At 38.9% G+C, this 27,792-nt stretch overlaps 1 protein-coding gene across 1 annotated transcript; it reads left to right on the forward strand.

Moving 5' to 3' along the window:
* snx3 (sorting nexin 3) lies at positions 1–26,692 on the forward strand. The gene is made up of 4 exons (XM_074685163.1): positions 1–203; positions 18,472–18,567; positions 18,816–18,940; positions 25,814–26,692. The coding sequence occupies exons 1-4, from the start codon at positions 42–44 to the stop codon at positions 25,917–25,919; spliced, it is 489 nt and encodes a 162-aa protein (XP_074541264.1). The 5' UTR covers positions 1–41; the 3' UTR covers positions 25,920–26,692.
* The last annotated feature ends 1,100 nt before the right edge of the window (positions 26,693–27,792 follow it).

The raw sequence follows: 27,792 nt of genomic DNA on the forward strand, positions 1-27,792 counted from the left end.
CACTTAACACTTTCACAGCTGCTAGAAGGACAGGGGGAGCAATGGCTGATACCATAGCTGACACAAGAAGGCTCTACAGTAAGCCCCAGAACTTAAACGATGCTTATGGACCTCCGAGTAACTTTCTAGAAATCGATGTGAGCAACCCCGAGACCATCGGGGTTGGGAGGGGCAGATTCACGACGTATGAAGTCAGACTGAAGGTGAGCTTGCAGTAACAGATGCTAATGACGTTAGCTTTCGAGCTAGAAACGTTTTATATGAGTTTTAGAAAGCAATGAGTCATTGACATCTAGTTTAACGTATCTTAAATAAGATAAAAGACAACAAACGAGTGGAAATGTACATTTGGGAGTGACTTTGAAACCAAACGGGGGCGTTGTGTTCGCAGTAAGTCAGCTAACGGTAACTAGCAGGCTAGCTGCGTTAACGCTCGTCAAAACATGCTAACTCTGATTAGCTAGCTTACATTGAACTCACGAGTTCACCTAAGTTCCTGATTTTTTTTGTGTGTGGGATCTTAGATTAACTCGAAGCATTTAATACATATTTATCTTCTGATTTTGATAAAAGTACGTGATGCTACATTTGTTCTTCTGATTAGCAACAGTTAACGGTTAGCCTGTAATTTGTTTACATTTTTTAAATTTATTTTCTATTTTCATTTTTTAAAACTTTTTTTTATTCATTATTTATTTATTTTTATTTTATTTATTTATTTTATTTAGTTTTTTTATTTTATTTTTCTATTTTTTTATTTTATTTTTTATTTATTTTTATTTGTTTACATTTGTATCCTCATTATTTTTCACTGACGTGATCCTCAAAGCCTTTTACTACTTCTCGGTCATATGTCCACCACAAATTCCGCATTATAAAACCTCTGTGGAAGGCTGACCAAGCAGTTACTGGATAACTTCTTAGTGACTTTACGCATTATTGTAAACTACAGCGTTGAACGCCAGCCACACCTCATTTTCTGACTGCAGAGATTAGATAACAGCATTGGTCACCCGAGATGACCATCCTAAAGTAAAAGTGAGCCTGCTCACCTTTCACATATAGACACAGTAAACTCACAGGGAAATATTGATTATGATAACTCTGCTGTAGTTACAGGCCACTCTTCCTTGAGGTATGACTGAAGTAGTAACTTTAGTCTGAGGAGAGCGTAACTCAGCAAGACAGTTCCTTTGGAGCTGAAGACAGGATGCCTGATCCACTCCAGACCCCCTCCCGCCCCTGACCTATTTCCTTCCTCCCACTCCACAGAAGAACTTGTAGAGGAAACAAATGCTTTTCTCTTTATTAACTTTTCAAACATGTTTCAGAGTAGTTGACTAATGATCTAAATAATCCTGTTAGAGAACCCTCAAGAATCAGATCTAAAGCTTGTGAAATCAAACATATTTGCCTATTTGCCACTGTCCAGAAACTTTGGGATATTGAGCAATCTGTGGGGAGAAGAGTGACAGTTAGACAGTCATGAGTATTGCAAAATGCACATCCTGTGCTGTGTAATTTTCCTCTACCACAAGCACTGATGTGAAGTAACCTGGCATAACATTAGTAGGAAAGATGTCAGCATGTTTAAACAGTCCACTGTACCAGGCACATACCTGAATACATCATTTTGATTGTGTCTGAGATTTGCTGTTCTTTCAAAGGCTCATTTCCTTCCTCATAAAAATAGATGTGGATTTTTAAGAATATAATTGTCTCTACCCACATACCCCCTCACATGTCTTTCACATCTTGTTTTATGTAATACCTCTGCTGGAGGCTGCTACTTCACTTCTCTTTAGCTGCTTTGGAGCTCTCTTTCAGTTTCTGTGCCATCTCTGCACACTTTTTCAGAATTATTTAAATATATATCATATTTACGTTTAAGGTCTCTCACCAATTAATGGGATCTATACACTCTTGTCTGTCTCTAAGCCTCCAGAAAACATGCAGTGAAGGACACAGAGGGTAAGCTGAAGGCTGTGACTACATCCTGGTGTTGTTTGTAATTTTACTATGATCACCCACTGTACGGGGGGTGAATATTTTTTGTAAGTTGGCTGTTCAGAGGATATTAAGATCGTGAGCTCCCCCAATAAGAGGCACAGCTGAGGGTCATTTGACCGACAGGCGCCCTATGGCAGTAGGCGAAGCCCTTGTCACTACCAATATGGCCGCTTTAGCCGATGTGCTTCATTTTCTGTTTCAGAAACAGACGGGTGACATCGGGGAGACTACGTCCATGTTTTATACAGTCTATGATATAAACATAGAATAATACCATATAAACGGCTGATTTATTGTGACAAACACCAGCGAAGGGACCAGGGGACATATCATGCTGATCCGTGATTTAATACTTACATATAAAATAATAAAGTTGAAAACAAGACCTTACACCCGCTGAATTTTCAAAAAATGAGATATTGTATTTTTTCTGATATCCTAGAACGAGATTTGATGCCTCTGAAAATAGGTCATTGACATTTGGCTGCAAGATTTCGACCTTCGTTCCAACACGAGGATCCTTTCTTTTATTGGAGTAATCTGATAAAGCAGCTCCTCCTCTGTGATGTCAGTTAGTCACACAACCGCCATCAAGGGATACACCCACCAAGAGCTGAGTATAAACGTATAACTATACATGTTACAGTTCCGGTTTGACTCACCACACTGAAGCGTCCTGAGATGATCTGTGTCCAGGTGGATTTTCTTCCTCCTGAGCTGCAGAACCGTCCAGGTCTGACTCGGGGTCCAATACAAAAGGACGTATCCTACACTCTGCCATTTTATTAGTGCTATCAATGCCTTACGGTGAAGTTTTGGCAAACAGCAAACTCGCTCGGTCTGCTCCATCCAATGTGGCGATTTAGTAAATACTTCCATGCTGCAAAAACCGCCCCCTGGCTCTACCCTCTCCGCCCCTCTGATAGAACTGACCAATCAGAGCACAAAGGGCTGTGACGATGCGAGGTTACTGGAGGTCATTCTCGAAACAGAGCGTTTCAACCAGATCTTCAGAATGGCCTAAACTGAGGATGTTGAGAACGCTATTGTGGGGCAATGAAGGAACTAAAAGACTTGTACTGAGGACAGAAATGCTTTACAGGCATCCTAGTCTGGCATAGTGAAAAGGAGAAACAAGCATGATATGTCCCCTTTCATTACTGTTTACACCTGAACCTCGAATTTCTGGGAACCTTCTGGGAACTTTGGGTTGGTGTGGGTGCTCCCACTTGCAGGTCGGAAATTCCTCACTTGAATTGCATTCCCACTCTGAACTCGGAAATTCTGACTTTCGAGTACAAGTGGAATGCAGCATTAATGTCGGCAGTGTGGAAACATATAAAACCAAAACATGAAAACAGTAGAGCTGGGACAATATGCTATTTTCGTAATTCGAATTTATTACATTTTTTGGGGTGCTGATTCGATTTCAATTGCGTTTCTTTTCGATTTTTGCAATTTTTTGTTTGCTTTTTTAAACACCAGCCCATGTGAAAAAGTTAAATGATGATGATAATGTCTACAGACTGTATCAGGAGCCATATTTTGCCCTCTGCTGGAGAAAAGTGGGAACTTTTTTCAAATCCAATTAATAAACAAAGACTGAAATAAAGAATTTGAACTTGAAAAAAAATTTTTTTGACAAAGAATCCCAATATATCGATTTTTTTTTTCTCCAACAACTAGACTACAGTCTATTATTATCGTAACTCAGTACAGTCAGTCCTTGAGCTACAAATGAGTTCTGTTCCTACGACGCATAGTAACTCAAAATTCTGTGTAAGTCAGATCTTTACTCCTGAATACCCCCTAAATCAGCAAATAACTACCGAAATACATGTGTTATACGCCATATTCACGGGAAAACAGTACAGACAATTAAAATAGACATTTCAATTCAAATAAAATAAATATATAATGTAATAAAATACAGTTAAATAAATTAAAATAAAAATAACCTTCTCTATTTTCTTACGTACATACAACGTCGAGAACCTCCTGTATTACTATAAAAGGAGTATTTCAGTTATTATTGGTGTGCAAACCACACTGCATTTATCTGGTGACTGTATTTCCTCATATCACAAAGTAATCCGCACAGAGAAAGGCATATAGGATATAAACATGAAAAACAGCCGTTTTGTTTTTCTTTAAACTGAAACAATTCCAGGATTTAACGTAATTATTTTAAAGACGCTTCATCTCTTTGTCCTTTGCGTCATGATCCCCGATGTTGGTATTTAATGTGCAGGTTAGTCTCAGGAGTGTGAAATTACCAGGCAGTCCCCAGAATGATCTAATTGCCTCACGTCTCATCTGTGAATTGTCATCTGAGTTGACTGACACCCCTGTAGTTAGTGGCCTGGAGCAGTGGGATTGCTGAGCAGCCTTAAAGTATTTATAGTTTCCCTTTACCTTAAGAAACGAGCTGGGGAAGAAAAGCCGTCTCCAGGCATTAGCGTTGAATTTAAGGCTACTGTACTTGATTAGCGTGTAATAATTAGCATATGCGTGTAATCAGCATTATTGTGCACCTCATAGCCCCGTGTGACCCTGCTTTGCATAAGACCACAGAATAAGTGGCGCATCCCTCACTTCTCAACAAACGTGGTGTCAACTTTGCTTTGCTTCTCCTTTCTTCAGTTTTCTTTAGAGGCATTTTGCTCCGTCTCCAGCATGCTAAGAGCGTTAGCCACAATGCCTCGGCCAGGAATGCATAACCTACGCAGCGCTCTCTTTCTTTCTCTCTTACTTTTAATATTTAGGACGACTCGATTTTGATCTAATTATGCTTTACAGTTTGTGTTTATAGCTCGTTCCCTTGCCTCTGTTCTCATCGCTGTCCCGCGACCCGTCTGAAATGGAGAGAGCCCTTGTGGCCGCAGTGAGAGACTCTGCCTAATCCCCTCATTGAGAGACGAGAAGAATGAAACAGGCCAGGGTGTGGGGGAAGCTGGAGCGCTTATTCCCCATCCTTTCCCCCCACCCATGGGAGGGCAGAAAGCCACCGTCTCACCAGTCTTCACCCCATGGTTGCTTATCCCATTTCACTCCCAGCTGTGTGCAGTCAGTCCCTGGTTCACACCGGGGTTAATAAACTATTTATGATTGGCCGCATCAACGTCGACGTTTCCAAACCAGCTTGAAACGACTCCTGTGACTCATTGAAAGTGTCTGAATGTTCATTAACTTAGTGGCCCAACAATTAGCACAAAGATCCGTTTGTCATGTGAGAAGGTTGCGGTCACTGGGAGGTAGGTTACGCAGTCACTTGTTGACAACCGGACCCACGTTTTGTGTCTAAAACCAAAGGGATCAATCCGCTTCTTTCAGCCAGGTCTTTCCAGGAGGAGGAAACGACGTTCAGACCTTGAAAGGAGGCGGATATCTCACTTCGCCTGAGCAGACTCGTAATGTCCAGGGTCGTGATGGCACAATGCGGTTTTGTTCTCATGTGTAGGTTGTGAAATGGCTTTTAGACGGCGGAAGTTGGATGTTCTCCTTGTTTTTGCTCCTGAGCATGTTTTTCATGTTCCTAATGGACAGAGTCTTGTCGTATTACCTTATTGTTTTTTTCCTCGGTTTCTCTTTTGTCGCTGGTTTAAGAGGACCCCTCTCCAGCATCAGAGCGTATTTGTTTGGGCCCTCAGCAAACACAGGGTTGGAGTTGTGGTGTGTGTTCATGTCAGAGAAAAAACAGGGAGGGGGAGGTTGGGTATTATCAAAATTTCTTGTCTTTCGTTGGTTCCCATCTCATCCAGAGAGCACATTGAGGGGAGCGAACTTTGGGATCTCACTTTGTTTATGGATAGGAGGACATAAAAGGCCTCTTATAGCTCCGTGGCTCACTCAGTCTTCCACCCCTCCTCTCCTCTACTCCCATAGCTTCTCCCTCTCTCTTTCTTTCTCTTTTTCCATTTGGGCATCGGGGCGGGGGCCTTTGGTCATTAATAAAATGGGGAGAGATGGGGAGTAGGGTTGCGTGTTAGTGTGTGTGTGTGTGTGTGTGTGTGTGTGTGTGTGTGTGTGTGTGTGTGTTGAGGGGGGGGCGCTTGTCAGGCACAGTCAAGTGTAATCCAAAGTCTACAGCATCCTCTTCGACAACTATTTTAATGGAAATAGGGAACATATTGTATCAAGGCTACCATATCCTACTTGAAATGACAGTATCAAAAGTGGGAGTTGATACTATGGCAACAAAGCAGCTTTTTGCCAGCTCGGCGAGTCGGAGAGAGGGTAGGCTGTCAGGCCGCAGGGGCCGGTGAGTGAGGGAACCAGTGTGAGAGTACACGGAGAAGCGAGAGCTAAAGACCTTTTGCCCCACTGCTTTTGTTCCCAGCCTTTTTCTCCCCCCCCATCCTGGAATATGATGCAATGAGATGGTATTATGCTGCTATTTTTTTATGCTATTATTCTGAAAGGAGAGTACGGAGGGGGGAGACGGGGGCATGGGGGGAGGTTTAGGATGCGCACTCTCAAACTTGACTTAATCCATCCTGCTAAAAGCTAATGCATGGTGGCCTCGAACTGTTCTCTCAGCAGACGAGTGATCTTTGTCCACCCTCTCCTTTTTTTTCCTCTTTCTCGCTGTTTTTAAGGGTTCTGCATCTTTTCAACCCGGTTTCAATGAGCCCAAGGTATTGTGTCACACACATTATGAGTCACATGCTCTTCCTATGGAGCGTGGATTGCACCTTGCGCACTCGTAATGGAAAGTGAAGCCATGAGGTCTACTTTGAAGGAGGTGCATCAGCTTTCTGCTCCTTTCGCTAGAAATACTGAGTTCTGGGGCTGCAACGATGAATCAATAAAACTTAGATAATAAAATTAATAATAATGATAAATTTGATTTGTATTGCGCTTTACATTTTCACAATCTCAAAGTGCTGCAGAGTAAATTAGGGGTGTAACAGTACATGTATCCATGCCGAACCGCTCCTTAAGGCCGTTCGGTTCGGTAAAGTATTCGGTAATGTATTCGAAGGAGTTTAGTAAGTTTACGTTAGCCGCCGCACATGGCTCTTTAATATTCACGTGATTACTCGTCTATGATTGGCTGAGCAGGGAAGGCGTTTTAATATTCATGAGGAAAGTGGTCTGTGATTCGTGCTTTGCGATCATGTGCGTATCATGTGGACGTGACGTCTCACAGTGAGCCAATCAGAAGATGAATATCAAAGAGCTTCGTAGCCACAGGAGCTTGTGTCTGAATTGTGCATCATGGCTGCTGCTAACGACCAACCGGAGCTTGAAGAGCCTCCCCCCCTCGCTGTGTAATGGCAAGTTTTTGGTTAATTACAAAACATGCTAAACAAGAAAGTGGTTTTGCGTTGTTCCATACTGTACCAAAAATGTACCGAACCGTGACCCTAAAACCAAGGTACGTACCAAACTGTGATTTTTGTGTACCGCTACACCCCTAAAAAAAATGTTAAAAATCGATTAGGTAAAAGCGTCGACTATGTTTTTCATAATCGATGCACTGTGCTGTGCCACTACTGTATTAGTTTTCCTCAGTTTATTTGTCTTCTTCCGTTTTGTCCAATTATTTAGCGGTTAGCAACTAGCTGAAGGTGCAGTACCGCCACCTACTGGACTTGAGTGTAGATTATCTGTGCTGCAGGGCTGTATTTATTTCAGTTCACTGTGACATTTTGAGCATTTAAAATTAACAAAAAAAAAATTCATGAGGACTACAAAATTGAAAATATCAAACCGAGGTAGAAACGTTCAAAACTTTTACTTTGACCTCAGTTCACTTTGCCAAGGGTACAAACTCAGCTAAGACCGGACTCTTTCTTTCTTAACACTGCTTTTTGATAAACAAATATAAACAAACAAAAATGCAATTAATACAAATCCAATTAAAAAAGCAAAAAAAACAACAACCAAGAGCAAAAGATGTAATGCTACACACGCTCCTGACTTCAACAATAGAATTGGTGTGTGATGACCATAGACTGTAAAAAAAAAATGGACGTCATCTTGCTCGTCTCGAAGTGAGTACCCCACTTAAACTGCTCCCCCTGGTGGCTGGCTGCAGCATAGGTAAAAAAAAAATCCATCTCCCCAGTCATTCTAGATGGGCTGTGGTCAAACTTTAAAAAATTAATACACCTGGTAGAAATGTTTCTCACGTCTAATTATTGTGGGGATTTGAAGATATCATTTGGCTGTCTTGTATTCAATTCCTCTTTGATCTGAAAAGTTTCGTTTTCATTAGTTATTAGAGGTTAAAAACAAGGCTTTACGTCATGTTTAATGATGATTGACAGATGATGGTCTTGTGTATATTTTTCGAGGATTGTAAAATATGTTGGGAGGTGGAGTCAAAAAGTGATTAGACTCTTGGAAAAAAAAAAATATTATTATTTTTGTCACCCAGCTCCACTCAGATTCTCCCAGAATCCCTCACAGTCTTTACTGCACAGACTTTGGCTGCACAACTGCTGCCAATGGCTGCGCCTGTGACGTGAATTTTGGCTTCAAAATCGTACAATGGTAAATGGCGGAGCCACGCTGTCCACTCTATATACAGTCTATGGTGATGACACACAGGCTTTTATTCAGGTTCCGGGGCGTGTCACCTAACCACGGAGCGTGAAAAGCTGAAAAAGTGCCAGTGGCCACTTACAGCAACATTTGCAACAATGACCTTGCATGGCACGTCAGTACGACTGCAATGATCCAGCTCTTAAAACCCAAACATTAGACCTTCTGGCTCATTTTACCCCTGAGGACAAAGAGGAGAAGGCTCAGATTAAGGGCCTAAGTGTTCCCTGAACAGATGAGTCTTCAGACATCTCTTAAACTAGAAAGGGACTCTGTGGATCGTATAGAGTTAGGTAATTCATTCACCATTTGGGCACAACAGAGGAGAAGAGTCTGGCTAGTGATTTGGAGCCACGCTGGACTGGGAGCTTTGAATTTCATAGAGTCGCTGCAATTCCCACATACACTTCTTTTATTTGTTGTGAAATGCCTGGTTTGTCTTTTAGGACTTGTTTAGTCTTTTTATTAAATCGTCACCATGTTTGAAAACCACGAGGAGTTCATTAAACCAACATTAGCGTTAGCTGCTACAGATAGTGGTAGGGCAGAGGGGGTGAACTGTTTGACCTGCAGGGGAAAAAATTGAGGACACATTTTTATTTATTTGCCTTTTTGGCGCACTAAGTTCTTAATCTGATGATGTAAATATACTTTCTGTTATTTTGCCCAAACTGTTGATTCTTTAAGTGACAAAACATTCATATCACTTTTTATTAGGGCTGTCATTTTAACGCGTTAATTAGATTTATTAATTACACCACAAATTAACGAGTTATAGAAATTAACGCAGATTAATCTGGATCCCAAACCTGTGGGGCGTTCATGGACGCACTTATTTTCAAATATCTGGCATTTACAAACCGTTTGTCCTACTTGGCAAAAGTGGTGTTCTCGTCAGATTTTCACATTTCCGACGGCCTCGGAAAATTATGCCTCAGGGTGCCTAAAAATGTGTTGTTTATATTCCCACCTTATTTTTCAATGTTTTTTAATGTCTTTCAATGTAATTTTAATGTCCTGGAATTCAAATTCTTTGTTTTGGGACCTTAAGCAGATATGAAATTAAAATACGATTAATTCGATTAATTAATTACAAATCCTGTAATTAATTGGATTAATTTTTTTATTGCCTGACAGCACTACTTTTTATATTTTATAAATGTAGCACCTGGTCAGTTTAATTATGTTCAAATATGTTGTTTCTTTGTATACATCATCAAGCAAACAACATTTTGCAAATTTTACTATTTTACATTTTCATCCTTTTTTTCCCGATTAATCGCAAATATAATCGTCAGAGTAATCGATTACTAAATTAATCGTTAGTTGCAGCCCTACTGAATTTTCTAAAGTACAGGTCTTAAAGAAGTCCCCTTTTTTTCTTTATCAAAGTTAATTTTTAATCATTTTACTAACTTCACTTTCTTTTTACCTGTCTGTCTTCTCGCTCTCTGTTTTCTGCCCCGTGTCGGTGAAAGCAGCAGAGGCCAAGCGTGCCCTTTCTGAGAGCCTTAATGAAATGCTAAGAGGTTTCAGGGTGTGGGCCGGTCCCATGTCCCAATCACCGCAGAGGCCAGTAAGTTGAGACACCCGCGGCCCTAACCTCTAACCAGCCGTGAAAAGACAACAGAGGCCAGAGAAACCTGATCTTTGACTTGTCGGGCTCTCACGCACCGCCTCCTTCTGTGTGTGTGTGTGTGTGTGTGTGTGTGTTCAGTGGAGACACAGAGGGAAGGAGTGAGTGAGACCTCTCATTTTTCAGCTCCGCCGTTTTCGTCCCTCCCCTTGTCCTGTCAGGCCGATCTCTTAATCACCGGGTTTGAGCGGGCGAGAGGATTGAAAGGCCAGGTGACTTTCTTTCCTCACACTCTCACCGCTTACCTCATTGTGCTGGCGATTCCACCGTGTGTGTGTGTGTGTGTGTGTGTGTGTGTGTGCAAACAGGATCGAATGCTTCAGGCTATTATTTTTACATTGTTAACTGTGTGACTGGTCAGAGCTTTCAACTTAACACCTGTGCGAGCCTGCTTTGGTGAGCGCCGGTGTGTGCTTACGCGTGGTTAAGTGTTTTCTGTGCGCACATGATGGGATTAGAGTCACGGCGGTGGCAGATTACCTGTAACTGTGATCTGTTGTGGAGGGGATTAACTTCGCGGCGCTCCATGCTGTGAGGTAACATGACGCAGCGGGGACAGACCGCGGCGAGGAGAAAGTGGAGTTAATGCCGGAGCACTGGGGTGATAAAGCTTAGATTATCCTGGGAAAGAGGAGGAGTGAGGGGCTTATTGACAACTTCACCTGGAGGGAACTTGGAGCAGGAGGAAAGAAGATTTTGGTGGAGTTACAGAAGGAAACGAGGAAAGCTAAAGTGACCGGTTTGATTATTAGAAGGGGAATACATTCTCAGGTTATTCCACCAACTTTCTGTGCAGTTTAAAAATGAATTTGAATTCAGCTTTTTCAGCAAAACACTTGGAAAAATCCTACATGTGATTAAAGAGAAAAAGATTTGTTTTAGAGCAGCAGCTCTGGCTAGCCATGGGCGGCTACATTACAGATTTAATTCCACAAGTATCTTGAAGATACAATAAAAATATTAGTGACATAAAACTAGAAATTCTATTTTTTCTTTAGTTATTTACACGTAAATGTGCAGTTCACAGACTTCTTTCTGCTGGAAAAGTGTTAAGGACTGGGCTTTTCTCATGGTGTCATATGCTAATACTGGCATCAAATTTCTGGCCCTCATACGACTTTACTTGGGAGGTTGAGACTATAAATCACTCATATGTTGATTTCTCCCCAAGCGCTAACTGTTGTTTCCTAACCAGCCAGCTGAGCCAACATTACTCTGAGAAAAGTCCAAGATTGAAATGTGAGATGTGATATGATCTTATTCCCCGTTTCCACCAAGAGGTTTTGTTCACAAAAACTTTATCTTCATCATAAAAACTATAACATGTCTAAATTCTGAACATTATTATTATTATTTTCTCTTTTTGTTTTTTTGTTTTGTTTTGTTTTGTTTTGTGAGGCACATCATGTTGCCATTACTGCACAAAAGTGCTTAGTAAAGTGCTTTATAAACAAAGTTTGATCAATTGACAGATTGAATATTCTGTACATGGTTACAATCTAGTGAATAAATATTTGAGTAAGAAGTTTTTTTTTAAATGAATGAAAATGCACATGTGATTTCTTTTCTTTTTTTTAAAAAAAAAAAAAAAACAATTCAAAAAATTATATAAAGGTATATGTAAAAAAAAAAAAAGTAAAAATTAAAAAAGTAAAAATTAAAAAAAAAAAAAAATTAACAGTGTGTAAATAGTTTTAAAAGTTAAAACAAATGAGCCAAAAAAAATTATAACATTCCAAAAATTTACAAAGTATCTAGAAATTTGCAAAATTTCAAAAAAAGTGCAAAAAACTATTTTTTAATAAATGCAGAATTTTTGATAAAAAATATATCTTTTTGAAAGAGTAACTGAATCTGATAACATGTTTGAGTGTATTTTTTTTAAATGAATGAAAATGCACATGTGATGTCTTATTTTTTTTATTTTCTATAGATTTCAAAAACTTAAGAGCTGTAAATTTAAAAAGAATGCAAAAATTAAAACAAATTTGAAAAAATTTCACAAAATTTAAAAATTTTAAAAAATTGCAAATATTCCAAAAAATAAGACTTTGTAAATTTTTCTGAAACTTAATAAATTTGCAAAAGTTTAGACAAATGAGCTAACAAAATTTTTTATACCATTTCAAAAGTTTGCAAAAATATCTAAAAATTTGCAAAATTTCAAGAAATTGCAAAAAACTTTTTTTTTGATAAATGCAGAATTTTTGGACGAAAAATGTAAAATTTTTGAAAAAATAACTGAATTTGATAACATATTTGAGTGAGAATTTTTTAATTAATTAAAATGTACATGTGATGCTTAATTTTATTTTTTTTTTATTAATTTTAAAAATAAAGAAGGATTTTATAAAAAAAAATGCAAAACATTTTTACAGATTTGCAAAACTTTGTCAAATTTCCAAATTCAAAAAATTTGCAAAATTAAAAAAAAATTGAGTTTCTAAATACTTCTAAAACTTGATGAATTTGCAAAAGTTTAAACAAATGTGCTCATAAAAACTAACAAAATTTTTAAAAATTTGCAAAAATATCTACAAATTTGCTTTATTTTAAAAAGAATGCCAAAAACTTTTCTAGAAAAATGCAAAAAATTTTGCAAAAAAAAATTAAAAATTTTTAAAGAATAACTGAATTTAACTTATCATTTTTTGTTGTTTGCTAATGTTTGGCCACATATCAATCATGTATATTAATCCAGCACGTTGTCAGTTAAATGAATCCATCCACACAGAATTAAAATCAGTATTTTCTTCCAGATTAGTCTTTTTGTAGATGTAGTTATCTTCCCAGGGCTGTAAAACTTGAGGTTAGCCACAGGTGCATGGAAAGTTGGTGGGCTGTTGATGTTGTAGGAGGTGAAGTAGATTATAGATAGTAGATTATATTTTTTTAAAGCTACAAGAAGCTACAGGTTGCAGACCCTTGATCTATTATAACTGTAAATCATGGCTACCTGCTGTGTTGGAATGTGCTTGTGCTTGTTGATAAATTTATTATCAAAATAGAAAATAACTATTTTTAAATAATAATTTTTGGGCCAGTAATTGCACCCATCCCTACACAAATAGAAGTTTTACTCTTCTTTTATTTTTTTATTGTGTGTATCTTGCACTGATGTTACTGTCCTCCGGTATCTTTGCAACAATGAACGAAATATTGTTTTATAGGTAACCTCCATCCTTTTTTTGATCATCAGTGTTACCATCAAATGTAAAATCACACTCATACATGTGTCAGTTTATCATCATTATATATTCAATTATCAAACGAGTTTTCTGTTTCCCACCACGTCTGAGCAGGATTCATAATTTGAAGAAGAGACGAGAGGGCAGAGCGCAGAGGGGAGAAAACCAATGCCCACATTTTTCCCATTCAAGTCCCACAAGAGGAGTCTCAAGGGCAGAAAATCTGACTTATTATCGCAGAGCAAGGGGAAAATAAAGAGGAGGAAGACTGAAAGGGAGAGACCATGAGAGCAAAAAGGCCACTCCTGCTCTCCCTCCTCCTCAATTAGTCCTGCACGGAGCAGATGAAGCTCCCAACCTCTCCAGTTTCTCCGCTCTTCCTTTATGACCACCTTCACCTCCCTCCCTCCTCTTCCTCTTTTGTTCAGCCATTTACTCAGCCTTCTGGTTAACTCTGCATCCCCTGCGCCGCGCTCAGTCACAGACTGCTCATCGATCAGTCTGCGGCTCGCGCTGTATTCACGCCGCGCCCGCTTGCTCAATTGCTTTGCTCTTGTGGTTCCTCCTTGCGTGAGTTCTGACCTTCTGCGGATGTGGCCTGCCACTGAAATGCTCATTCGCTCCCTCCTTGTTTGTACATTGTCATCAGACGGCCATGTGCTGTCAGGACTGGTGAAGAGGTTTGGCATTGTGCTGTCATGTGCCGTTTGCTCAATGTTCTCTGTCAATGTCGCAACATGTCTCTTTTTTTTTTTTTTTAATATGAAATTCACTTTCGAGTGCTTGTCAACAGCAGCTCACAATAACGCACACATCCATGCATCGCTGGAGCTGCAGGAAAAACACAAAAAGTGGCAAAACATCTGAGAGTGACAGACCTTGGTGAGCCAAACACAGATGAACTTCTCCATTTTCTGCCCGAAGGCCAGTTTTAATGTTTCCATTCAGTTCCAAGCAAACTGGAGGAGCCTTTGTTTATTTTCTTCTTTCTCTTCCTTTTTCCCTCAAAGAAGTCAGAGTAGATGACACAAGGCTAAACTCAAAACCAACGCAATTAAACCTTTCACTCTGCCTTTTTTCTGCGCTTGGCACAGTCCTCTTTACCGCCTTTTAGTTAGACTGTTTTTTTTTCTGTCTGTGCCTTCCCCACTGGAGTTACAGACGCGTTTTGCTGCCACGCCAGAAAAAAAGATCAGATCACGTTTGAATGTGATGAGTTTCATATCGTAACGCCATACTGAATTATGGTTAAATTTTGACATTGTCTTGTGACAAGTCTTTAGGATAAAGGATTTAAAAATTAGAGATACAGATATGGATTTTTGGGGGGTCGATACAAACGCTGATTATTAGTAGTCAAGGAAGCCGATAACTGATATTTGAAGCCGATATTCATTTGCAGTCAAAGTGAAAATATTGCCGTAAAAAAATTGAACAATACAAACTTCAACACTTAACTGCATTTAATTCCTTCAAGTATATTTTATTAAACAGCTCCCAGGCTCAGCAGCATGTTTTACAAAGTTAAATGAAAACTTGAAAAAATACATCACTGAAGTTTTCTACAGTGAATACAATTTTCCAAAATTTCTATGTAACAGCAATAAAACTGGACAAAATAGAGTTTGTGCTGCCTTTTACAGGCATGTTATGCAGTTGAATTAATTTTCTGTTTGGTTTTACATGACTGATTTTAGATTTTTTAACTGTCTAGGGCTTCCATAGTGAACATCAGAGTCTAAACGACATAGTTTTGAATGGGTTTCATATCGGCCGTTGGATTAAAAAAAAAAGGCTGATGCTGATATGCCCCAAAATTTGATAATCGGCCCGGCCAATAATCGGTTTATCCCTCTTAGAAATCCTTCTTCAGGCCCATTTATGTTCAGCTTTACATATGGATCCAGATAGTCGCAGTACCACCACAAACCATTGGGGGCAGTGTTGCTGTTACTACCTGATTTGTAGCTTTAGTGAGACACGAAGAAAAAATAATGGAAGAACTTTTGTGATATATAATTAACGGTGTCACAAACCACCACTTACAACAACGCCGCCTCCATTTTTGTCTTTTTAGTTAGAGTCCATCAGCAACACCTCCTCCACAGCCACATGTTTGTTTTTGAGTTTGTTGTTGTCATAAACTTTTGACTCTGGCTGCTCCCCCTGGTGGATGTGTTGGTTAACAGCAATGTCAACATAAAGGAGGCACAGCATAATGAGAGCGATTAAGATAACATGGTTTGACACATTTTCTTACGAAAAAGGAGGAGAAATGGACGTTAAGTAAGGATGCACCGATATGAAAATTTTGGCCGATATCAATACGGATATCTGATATTAATATTGGTGTTATGGCCGCGATTGGCGCGATCAAAAAAGTTCGTTTTTTCTTTTTTTTTTGGATCAAAAACAGGAAGAGAGACATAAAAGAAGAGAGTCCACTCTCAAACAGGATTATTTGGGTCTTGAGAGATCGTTCAAGATGCTCTGAAAATGCAGACAGCTAATAAGTAAATATCAGCTGATACCGATATTGATGCCGATATATCAAGCATCCCTAATCTTTCGTGTTGGCGTACTCATCATTATATCATCCACAACAGAATCCCCCTGTCTTAACCAAGGAGCAACATCTGGTTTAGAACAATGAAGCCTATACTGAAGTGCTAAAAGTCACCGTTCATCAAGAATCTGCTTGAGTCTGGCTGCAGAGAGACTTTAAGTCACGTACACATCGAGCCAAAACACAGACTTTAACAGCATTAAAAACACTGATTTCCCTATCGACAGACACTGTAAGATGGGAAAATTTTTCTCTAGTTTAGTTTAGTTTAGACAACTTTATTTATCCCAATGGGCAATTCTGATTTTGCAGTCCACCTAGGCTACACACATATCTACAAACAGCAAAAAAAGAAAACAAAAAACATAATATAAATAAAATAAAAGACAGTAGATGACAGAGAACACATCGATACACAGCAGCCTTCAACAGACCCTTCCTGTAGCCAGGGTCGAGCTGATTACATTACACATCCACGATTAGTGGCGGGTCAACGAGAACATGGAGATACCCAACAGTACATTAAAGATCCGATACAATTACAACAACAAAAAACAAAAAGTACCAATATGTCAGTCTAACAGACTGCTATCAGGGTTAAACAGCCTGATGGCAGAAGGAATGAAAGACTTCGAGCACCGGTTTGTTCTCCTACAGGGGGCGATAAAGCAGGTGCCTGAGGGCATTAAGGTAAACTCTGACTGCAGGATGTGGTCGTGTTGGGAAATAATTCCTTTTGTCTTTCTGACTACTTGTCTCTTCCATAAAGAACAAAGATCTCGCTGCTGGACTCTTTGGAGCAGATTTTAACAATGCTTTACAGTAGGGATGTCCCGATATTACATTTTCACTTCCGATACGATACCGAGACTGCAGGAGTGAGTATTGACCGATACCGATATTAATCTGATACGATATCAGCATTAAACATACTTTTATTACTTATTTTGTAGTATGTCTGTCATGTTAGAAAAGGCTTGATTAAGTGATATTATTCAAACAAAGAACAGTAATCAGCAACAGTAGGTATGAGGAAAAACTGACCCATTTATTATTAACCAATGGGTAACAGAAACTGCTGATATCAGAGATTTTAGATGCATTCCCATACGATACCGATACTTGTTTTTTTTGCTGATATTGGACCGCTATCCGATATCAATATCGGACAGGGACACCTCTACTGTACAGGCTGTTTCTGTCTTTGACAGACAGACCATCAAACCAACACATAAAAGAAAACGTCAGAAGACTTTCAATAAATGACCTGAAGAAGATACTGAATTAGGATTGTTTGATTGTCCAATCAGAGACACAGCTCAGCTCATGTGACTGACGAGTACCCTGTAGCTGTTGGAAAGGAAGCTTAAAGCCTGCATCATATCAAATTTGTTGTACATGTGTATGTTCTCATGTGTTTACATATCACACACTCATATACAAACTCAAATAACCATATATACATAGATACAGACTCATACATATAATCTTGAGGTCTGCAATACTTACACTTGGGGTCAGACCTAACCACTCATTTGTCTCCTTTAGAGTATTCCCCAAAACCTAAGATTAATGGAGTCCAAAGTCCTTGAAAAACATTACCACGATCATATTTTTCTAGACATGCACCGATCGATCGGTGCCAATTTCCTTAATTTTGGGGGGTTAGCGATCGGCCCATCCTTATATATGAAACTGATCTTATAAACCTCCAGGAAGGTCTGACAGCCAGACATTTTTGTTTTTGCTCTGAGACCTAAAACTCAGGACACTTGATTGGTTGTTTAAGTTAAAACATAAAGATTTGATCGTTTCACAGGTATTGTTCAGTGATTTTCAATAGATTTGGTATGGTCAGGTCAGGCTTTTGAAAGATCGGTGATCGGACAGAAAATTTTTCCAACATTAATCATTTTATGGTAAAACATCTGAGATGGCATCTGTGAAAACTTTGAGTGATGGAGGGGAATCATCTTTCCAAAATAAGAGCATTCATTTCTTGGCAAATTACGTCATCAAAATGAATATCCTGACTTTTGTCCTGTCAAACTGAAGCTTTTACATCTGGGACATTTCACTGAGATGGTCTCAAAGATTTTGTGCTTTTTTGTTGATGTTAAATACAGGTTATCAATGAATTTCGAAATGTGTTTTTTGGGAGGTCTTTAAGCTCTGAATATCTCTGCAAAAAAGTGCTGGAAGTTACCAGATTTCCTCTACTTCCTGTTTGCTGTGTGTCTCTGCTCCTCCCTCCATCACACCACGGCTGACTGTTGTTTACAAGCTGTTTAAAGACGTCAGTTTCCAGTCAGTTAGAAGAACTTTCATGGCTGAGATTTAACCAAAGTTAGTTCTCAGTTTACTAAACTGAAAAAAAAAAAATCTCAGGTCATCTCTTGAAAACCGTGCTCTCTCCTCTTCTCGCAGTTTGAACTGTTTGGGGGAAAGTGCTGAGAAAATCAAGGCGACGTCTAAAAGCAGCACCTGTAACTTACTCTGGGCTCTTTGTGTCTCCGCAGACCAACCTCCCCATCTTCAAGCTGAAGGAGTCGTGCGTACGGCGGCGGTACAGCGACTTCGAGTGGCTCAGAGCGGAGCTGGAGAGGGAGAGCAAGGTGAGCCAGTGAGACGGACTCCACCACACAAAAGGCCGAGGAGTGCTTGGCTTATCAAACCGGCGTGCGTTAACCACGTCTGTAATTAGCACAGAGATCGTCGCTCTTTGTCCTCTGAGTTTGCTGATCTCAGAAACGGCATTGGAAAGTTTTAATCATTAATAAATCAAACTTTTATGAGCCGTCTGTAGAGATTGTTTTCTTTGTGACCAGCTTAAAAAAACCTTCTCGTTCTTTCTTTCCCTCAGGTGGTCGTTCCACCTCTCCCGGGAAAAGCTCTCATCCGGCAGCTTCCATTTCGAGGGGATGATGGGATATTTGACGACTCTTTCATCGAGGAGCGGAGGCAGGGTCTGGAGCAGTTTCTTAATAAGTAAGCCTTCCTCATCTCCTCCTCTTCTTCTCTTCCCTGAGGTTAAAACAATTTACCTTCGGTTTTTCTTTGTCGTCACAGCTGTTTTGCGGCCTCTGCCTCTGCGCGGTTTTTAGATAAACTCGGGAACAATGCAGCACTCTCCGCAACAAGTGGATTCAACTTTTTCACTTCTCTGCTCATTGTTAACAAACCGAACCCTCTGTTCTTCTCTCCCTCTTCTCCTCGTTTCTCTTTTGTAATTACCACGCAAAAGGACGAGAGCATCCCAAGAGGACTCAAGTGCGCACCCCCACAACTTAATTTTTCCCACATTTGTTTTATTGTTGACGTGTAATTTATGATAATTGCGGCTCAAATTACAGCGCGTGGTTTCTCCCCGCGACGCTGCGTGCACCTCTGCTTATTTTTGATCCAGCGCGTCCCCGTTTTTCAGCCGCCGAACAATAAAAGTTACAGTGTGATTATAATTATTTGCTTTGATTGCGGACTCGGCCATTATCTTTGTTTCATGTGCAAATGCATCAATGTTTCCCGTTGGAATATTAAGTGCTAAAAGACAGCAGAGGAAATTAAAATCCATAAATCTGTTGTTTTTTTTTTAAAGGAGATGAGAATGTGTTGATAATGAAGATCCCCTCCTTCCCTCCTCGTTTCCTGCGAACGCTGCAGCTGATCATGTCATTGTTCAGACTTGAGGCTCGCAGCATTGTTTCCTCTGTGATTGATAGCGTCGTCAAGAGGAAATCTGTACGAAAGGATGATAAACACGATCACTGCGGTGGAGGAAAAAAAGAGAAAAGTCTCCGAAAGCAAACATGGCCTTGAGATGTTAACGTGCCTCCGCTCAATGTCAACAGTTTCCAAACCTATTACGTCTTCTTACTCTTTAATTTGCCCCAAATATTTCCTGTGGCAGGTTAAGATGCGATGCCATCATGTTGATCTGGTGGAAAAACATCAACCTTTAAAAAAAAAAAAAAAACAGGATCTTTAGGGTCTCAGGTGCGTTGCCTTTTTCTCATTAAGCCTGTTTGCGTCATCCAAGCAGAGAGTCAGGGAGCTCTGATGTCAAAAGGACTTGAACGGAGAAATGCAGTCACAAACATGCAGGATTTATTTCTTAGATGTTGAACAAACAGAGCTGAGCCCGAGGAACTGAAATGAAAAAAAGAAGCACATCCACAGTCCCCAGGATCATTACTGAAATGGACTCTTGCCTCTTCAGGTTGCTTTGTCGGGAAGTTAAAGCTCCTGTTACGACTTTTTGAGCTGGTTATGAAACAGACTGAAATCAGTATCGATGCGTTTTTATGTCTAACAAATGAAGAGTGAGGTTACGTTAGCTCTGATTGGTGGATGGCTGGCAGGACATGACCAGGATTCACTAACGTTACACATTACAGACACGTCTCACAGCACCGAGCTGCCGATAGCACTACATATAGCCGGCTACTAAACTACTGAATGAACTGACAGTTAGCTTATTGTCACGTTAGCCTACAGATATGTTGGATCACTGGGCTGCCGATAGCACTCACATCAGCTACTACAACATTATCTTGTTGTCACGTCTCAAACCCTAGCGCTACGTAACTGTACTTTTAAAACCTCACCTTGTGATGCTACATACAGTAAAAAGTGACTTAAACAAAGAAAAATTTTACGTGCCTCACTCAAAGTAATTTACGACAGCGTGTATGAGACTCCAGGCCAGAAGGTGGCGCTGCAGTCCAATTAAAACAGATCCTCCCTACAGCATCTTTAACAATGATTAGCTCAATATTAATGATGTACTAAGTCCTTTATTGTGTAAACTTGGAGGAAACATTACCTCGAGTCAGTGGTGGGGCAGTCAGCCCCCTTGTGGCCTGATTGTTGAAAAACAGCCACTGCAGTGACCTCTCCAGAGCCAAAACGTGTGTGAAAGTGAGCTCCTGGTTAGCAAAACACACTTAACTGCCCTCTTGGGTGGGAAAAACACTCTGTATGAGCCTGTTTTTCTTCTTTGCGCCCCTGCCCTTTAAAAAATCTGTGCACGCCTCTGAACCAATGTGTTTTTTATTGTGAGGGGTTGTTTTCAGTTGTTAGACATTATGAAGTGATTAGGGATGGGAACCTTTCACATTTCAAATAATACAGTGCCAATTAGTACTGGTATTCAGTACTTTTTTGTGTTTATGTGGTAAAAAAATATCAATTTGTTAAAAAATTAAATATATACATTTTTTCAATTTAACATATTTATTCTTCAGTATATAACAGTGTTACCCAACCCTGGTCCTGGAGGATCCCTGCCCTGCATGTTTTAGATCAGGGGTGTCAAACTGATCCAGTAAAGGGCCACTGTGGCTACAGGTTTTCTTTCCAACCAAGCAAAAACACACCTGACGCAAATTATTCAATCAATCAACTGGATTGTCTTTACATGGTTGATTTGTTGGATCAGGTGTGTTCTCGCTTGGTTGGAATGAAAACCTGCAGCCACAGTGGCCCTTTACTGGATCAGTTTGACACCTGTGTTTTAGATGTTACCCCACTCCAACACACCTGATTCAAATGATCAGCTCGTCATCAAGCTCTGCTTGAGTCTGATAACAAGCCATTCATTTGAATCAGGTGTGCTGGAGTGGGGTAACATCTAAAACATGCAGGGCAGGGGGTCCCCAGGACCAGGGTTGGGTAACACTGGTATATAACTTTGCAGCGCTGTGTTCATGTCCAGTATGGAAAATTGTGTCCTCTTCCAGTCCCTCACAGTCACAAGGATGAGTTTAGTTACCTGAATATGGTACCTTTTGGTTTTAAGTGAATTGGTACCTGGTACTTTTGACAGAATTTGGTTGATACCAATAAAAGTACCTAATTTGATACCCATCCCTTGACGTCAGATGTGTCACAATCTTATGAGAACTGGTCTCAAGGCACTAGGGATGAGTACCTTTCACATTTAAAACAATACGGTACCAATGCCCCGATACCTGGCAAACAGTTCCGGTATTCAACGGTACCAATTACGGTACTTTTTTGTGTTTATGTGGTAAAAAACTATCAATTTGTTTACAATGAAATGTTACATTTTTTTCAATTTAACATATTTATTCTTTAGTATACAACCTTGCAATGTTGTGTTCATGTCCAGCATGGAAAATCACCTACTCTTCCACTCCTTCACAGTCGTAAAGATGCGTTTCGGTTCCTAAACATGGAACCTTTTGGATTTTATGTGAATTGGTACCCAGTACTTTTGACAGAAGCCAGTCAGTACCTATAAAAGTACCTAATTTGGTACCCATCCCTATATGGCACAAAACTAAACTGGGCGGAAGTTACTGGAAAAAACAGCTGATTTATTGGAGAAAGAGATCCCAGTTTGTTGATGTGGTTTTTTTTTATAACGATGCAGCACACTGTTACGACTGTTTTTAAGTCATTCTGCAGACCCTCTGGCTTTGGTTTGAAGACCCCACTTTGAGAAACACTGATGTAAAGAGCAAAATCAGCAAAGAGCATTGCTACCACTGTGTCCACAGGGGGCGCCAAAATCAACACGACCTAAAAGTTCCTCACAGGGACTTTAAGTTTGCTGGCTGTTGAAGCTCTAAAAAGGTTTCTTTGTGTCATTTTTTCAGTTAGTTAATCAGCACTCCTTGACTAATTAAAGCTTGGTGAGAGAAGCAGCTGCTGCTTTAAACACTGGGAGAACCAAACACCTCAATCAAAAAGTTTACATGACTTAAACTGGGAGCTGCAGGCTTTGCTGTGGCTGTCACCCGGTCATGTCAATGTGCTGCGTGTCTCTCTGCCATTTACTCTGAATGAATCCTCGTTTTTGAGCCGACCCGTCGAATCAAGAAGAAAAAAAAAAACAGAAACTAAACAGAAAGAAATGTTTTAAGTTCACTTTAGTCATATGGTTTTTGTAAACAAGTGAAAGACGTTTCTGTCTGTGAGTTTACTGCAGCTCTTTATGAATAACTCTGCGCTGAGACCGTCTCTGAAAAGGAGCAGGTGAGGTTTTGTATCGCTTTATTTACCATTTTACTTCCTCTTTATTCCTCTGCTCTTCATCTCCTGCTCATTCCTACACAGCATCTGTCATCAGGCGCTCAGTTTGGCTCAGTTTGGCTCAGTTTGGCTCAGTTTGTCGTGTCCTCTCGAACAGATGAAATTAACTTTTAAAATAAATAAGAGGCGCTAAAAGAGATCCTGAAAGTGAGGGGGCAAACAGTTTGCTCCACGGTAAAATGGTGCGTTGATTTCGGCTCTTATCTCTCGTTATGATGAAATGGAGGAAAGTGATTGAGGATGACGTTGAACAGCTCCAGGAAATCATCAGATGATGAAGATAAGTATCTGAAACGTCTGAATTTAAAGTCACGTCTGGAAATCTGCGCTGTCACGTCAGGGCTGACTGTAAACCTGGTGTTAGAGCGATCGTTAGAGTGGGATAAAAACACTGTTGTTTTTTGTTTTTGCTTTATTAAAGAGGAGACACTGGGTGTGGTTGAGGTTTTTCACCAGATCAACATGTCAGGTGTGCTTACGGTGAGACGCAGGATCGAAACATGATGCCGGACGTTTTTATCAATGAAAAGTAGCTTCAGGTCTTCAATCACTGAAAATGTTGTTGTTTTAATGGATGATGTCTTTTTTTATGCAAACGCACTACAAAAAATTAAACTCTTATCAAGTGTTTTTGTCTAATTTTAAGAAAAAAATCGTCTTATCCTCTTGAGACCTGAGCTTTTGTCTGCTGTGCCTTTTTTATTTCTCCTTACTTTAAATCAGTAACACCTAATAAGTTTAATATGTAAATTTAATCTTTTGTTTTAAGTTATTATTGTACATGAATACACTTTTTTTTTCCACTAAAACAGGTTTAATGTGATTTCTGGGAAGCAGAAATGTAATATCCACAAATTTTCTAACCACTTTTTCTTCTTTTTCAGATTTTTTTTTACTTGTTACAAGAAATTCAGACCTCATTTTCCTCTTTAAATAACTTAAAAAATACATTCTTATAGACTGACCAGTGGAATGAGGCTCATATTAAGAATGTTAACCTTCCACACTGCAAAAACTGAAATCTTATCAAGTGTTATTGTCTTTTTTTCAGTAGAAATATGTATTTTAGACTTAACCTGAGCCACATTCACCCGATAAGTTTAAAAAATGTCTGATTTCAAGTTATTTAAAGACAAAAATGAGGTCTGAATTGCTGTAAAAAGTCAAGAGAGAAAAGTTTCTTGTATTAAGACATTATTCAAGTTTAAAGCAAATTTTTTTGCAATTTTTTCTTGTTCCATTGGTAGATTGTCTTTATCACTTGTTACAGTAATTCAGACCTCATTTTGTCTTTGAATAATATAAAACAAGACATTTTTATAGACTGGCCAGTTGAATGAGGCTTATATCGAGTATATTAACCATCTACACTGCAAAAAATTAAAATCTCATCAAGTGTTTTTGTCTTACTTTCAGTAGAAAATGTCTTTTTATACTCAATATGAGCCACATTACACTGATCAGTCAAGAAAAATGCCTGATTTCAAGTTATTTAAAGACCAAACGAGGTCTGAATTCCTTGAAAAAAAAAGTAAAGAGAGAAAAGTTTTAAGCAAACTTTTTTGCATTTTTCTTTTTCCATCATCAGATCCATTTTTACTTGTTACAGTAATTCAGACCTCATTTTGTCTTTAAATAACTTGAAATCAAACATTTTTCTGGACTGGTCAGTGCAATGTGGCTCAGATTGTGTAAAAAAACACAATTTTACTTTACTTAAGGTTTCATTTTTTGCAGTGTAGGAGTTTAATATACTCAATATGAGCCACATTCAACTGCTCAGTCTGTAAAAGTTTCTTGTTTGAAGGTATTTAAAGATGAAAATGAGGTCTGAATTTCATGTAACAAGTAAAAAAAATGCTTGGAAAGTGATTTAATGTCTTGATACAATTTATAATATTATTCAGACCTCATTTTGTCTTTAAATAACTTGAAAAAAGACACTTTTCTGGACTGGTCAGGTGAATGTGGCTCATATTGTGGAAAAAAAACTCAATTTGACTTTACTTAAGATTTCATTTTTTGCAGTGTATAATGTTAATATACTTGATAAGAGCCACATTCAACTGGTCAGTCTATAAAATGTCTTGTTTCATGTTATTCAAAGATGGAAATGAGGTCTGAATTTCATGTTATAAATTAAAAAATCTGAGAAAGAAGAAAAATTTGCTGAAAATTTGCTTTGAAACAAGAATTATGTCTTAAAAAATATACATTTAATAAAATTCAGACCTCATTTTTGTCTTTAAATAATTTGAAAAAAAGACATGTTTCAGGACTGATAAGTTAATTGTGGCCCATATTGAGTCTAAAAAGACACTTTCTACTGAACTAAGACAAAAGCACTTGATTAGATTTCAGTTTTTGAAAGTGTAGGAGTTTAGCACACTAAATATGAGCCACATTCAAGTGATTAGTCGGGAGAAATGTCTTGTTTCGAGTTATTTAAGGATGAAAATGAGGTCTGAATTTCTTGCTATAAATAAAAAATCCAAGAAAGAAGAATTATTTGGTAGAAAATTTGCTTGAAAAGTCGAATAATGTCTTAAAACAATATATTTAAAATAATTCAGACCTCATTTTTGTCTTTAAAGAATTTGAAATCAAACATTCAGATTTAGTCTTTAAAGACATTTTTTACTGACAATAAGACAAAAACACTTGATAAGATTTCAGGTTTGTAGTGAAATATTTTGTTTCCTTAGTCTCGAACCTTTAATGAGACTAAGTTTCTCCCTGTTTGGTTTGTCTGTCTCCTCTCCAGCCTCCCTGTCTCACTCTTTCTTTCCGTCTTGTGTGTTTCAGAGTGGCCGGCCACCCTCTAGCTCAGAACGAACGCTGCCTGCACATGTTTCTACAGGACGAGTCTGTGGACAAGAACTACACCCCGTCCAAAATCAGACAAGCCTGAAAAACGTCACAAACACAAATATTAAAGAGGGCTCGACCCGACCCGGCCCGGCCCGGCCCGGCCCGGCTCGGCTCGGCTCGGCTCAGCCCCGACGATCCAAAGCTCTCTCTTCACTGCTCCAGGTTTCTCTCGGACAAAACCACAGAAAAACAAAACAGCATTTTAACGACGCCCCGCCCTCCCCCTGCCTCTTTTAGTTGATTAGTGATCCTGATCGGTGTTTGTTTTCACTTTCTAATTGGAGTGGAGGATGTTGGACACGTAGGTGTGTGAGAGTAATTTATCGTAACTTCTCTTCATGTCTGGAAACGCCACTAACATGGATATACGATGTATTTATCATTTAGCTCTACGTCTTGAATATATTCGTTTAAATAGAAACGTTGATCCAGTCTTCTCTGTCTGCCAGCTCCTGTAAAGACGCCGAGCGTTTCCCTCCTTTATATAAATATATAAACAGTATATAAATATATATATATATGTCCTAATACTGGCATGTTGCTCACCATAACTAGCAACTTTTCACACACACGCACCGGCACATGTTAACGATGGGTCTCCACTTTAAATCACTCGAATAAAAAAGGAAGCACGTGTGTGTGTGAGTCAGCCAGCACCTGCCCAGGTATCACCACCGTTTTCTAGAAGAAAGGCCCAATCCACACAGAGGGAACTGCAGTATTTCTACTGGCTATATGCATTTTGAGATTTGTATACTGCTGTGCCATTTTTGTTTATTTTGAAGATTTTCCAATAAAATAGGTGAAATGTCTCCACGAAGAATCACGTCTGATGATTTCAGCTCCGTTCACACTCGACTGATCGTCTGCGCGCTGAGAGGAAATCAGCTCAGGTGTTACCAGAGAGCGGATTAAAGGTGTCCTGAGTTTTTTTTTTTTTTTTGTTGTATTGGATTACAGTGACTTCACATGAGGACTACATCAGTTAAAACAGGACATGTCCGGATAATCAAAGTCAGCCTGATCTTATTTCTTTCACAAATTCAACAAATAATGGTTCATAAAGAAAATGCTAGAAAACATCAGGTTATTTAATCATTTATATAACACTACCAAGTTAAACTCACGTTTTATTGGGTTTATGTGAAAGTAGAAGGGATGTCCTGATCTGATCAAACAAATAGAAAAAAGAAAACAGTTTGCAATTAGTACTGCAAATCGTATCAAGTGTTTTTGTCTTCTTTTAAGTTAAAATGTCTTTTTAGACTAAATATGAACCACGTTCCTCTGACCAGTCCAGAAAAATGTTTGATTTCAAGTTATTTAAAGACAAAATGAGGTCTGAATTTTTGGATCAAGTAAAAAAAAATCTGCAATGGAACAAGAAAAATTTGCTTAAAAAGTTGCATGGCAGATTTTTTTTTACTTGTTACAAAAAATTCAGAACACATTTTTTGTCTTCAAATAACTTGAAATCAGACATTTTTCTGGACTGCTCAGGTGAATGTGACTCATATTGAGTATAAGACAAATTTAACTTAAAGTAAGACAACTATGCTCAATAAGATTTCATTTTTTTGCAGTGTAGGAGTTTAAAATACTCTTTATGAGTCACATTCAACTGGTCAGTCTATAAAATGTTTTGTTTCATTGTTATTTTAAGGCGAAAATGAGGTCTATCAGGGCGATCTATTCATTCTCTCGTCTTTTCTTTAAATCAGATCTGTAATATTTGAAACAAATAGAAAAAAAAACACAGCTAAGTATTAACACTGCAAAAAACTGAATTCTTATCAAGTGTTTTTGTCTTATTTTAACCAAAAATTGTCCTATTATTCTTGATATGAGCCACATTCACCTGACCGGTCAAGAAAAAGTGTCTTGTTTTAAGTTATCTAAAGACAAAAATGAAC

This window comes from Halichoeres trimaculatus, unplaced genomic scaffold (assembly GCF_033239565.1).
Source record: "Halichoeres trimaculatus isolate MK-OKI-2021-1 unplaced genomic scaffold, fHalTri1.1 fHalTri1_scaffold_13, whole genome shotgun sequence".
NCBI lineage: Eukaryota > Metazoa > Chordata > Actinopteri > Labriformes > Labridae > Halichoeres > Halichoeres trimaculatus.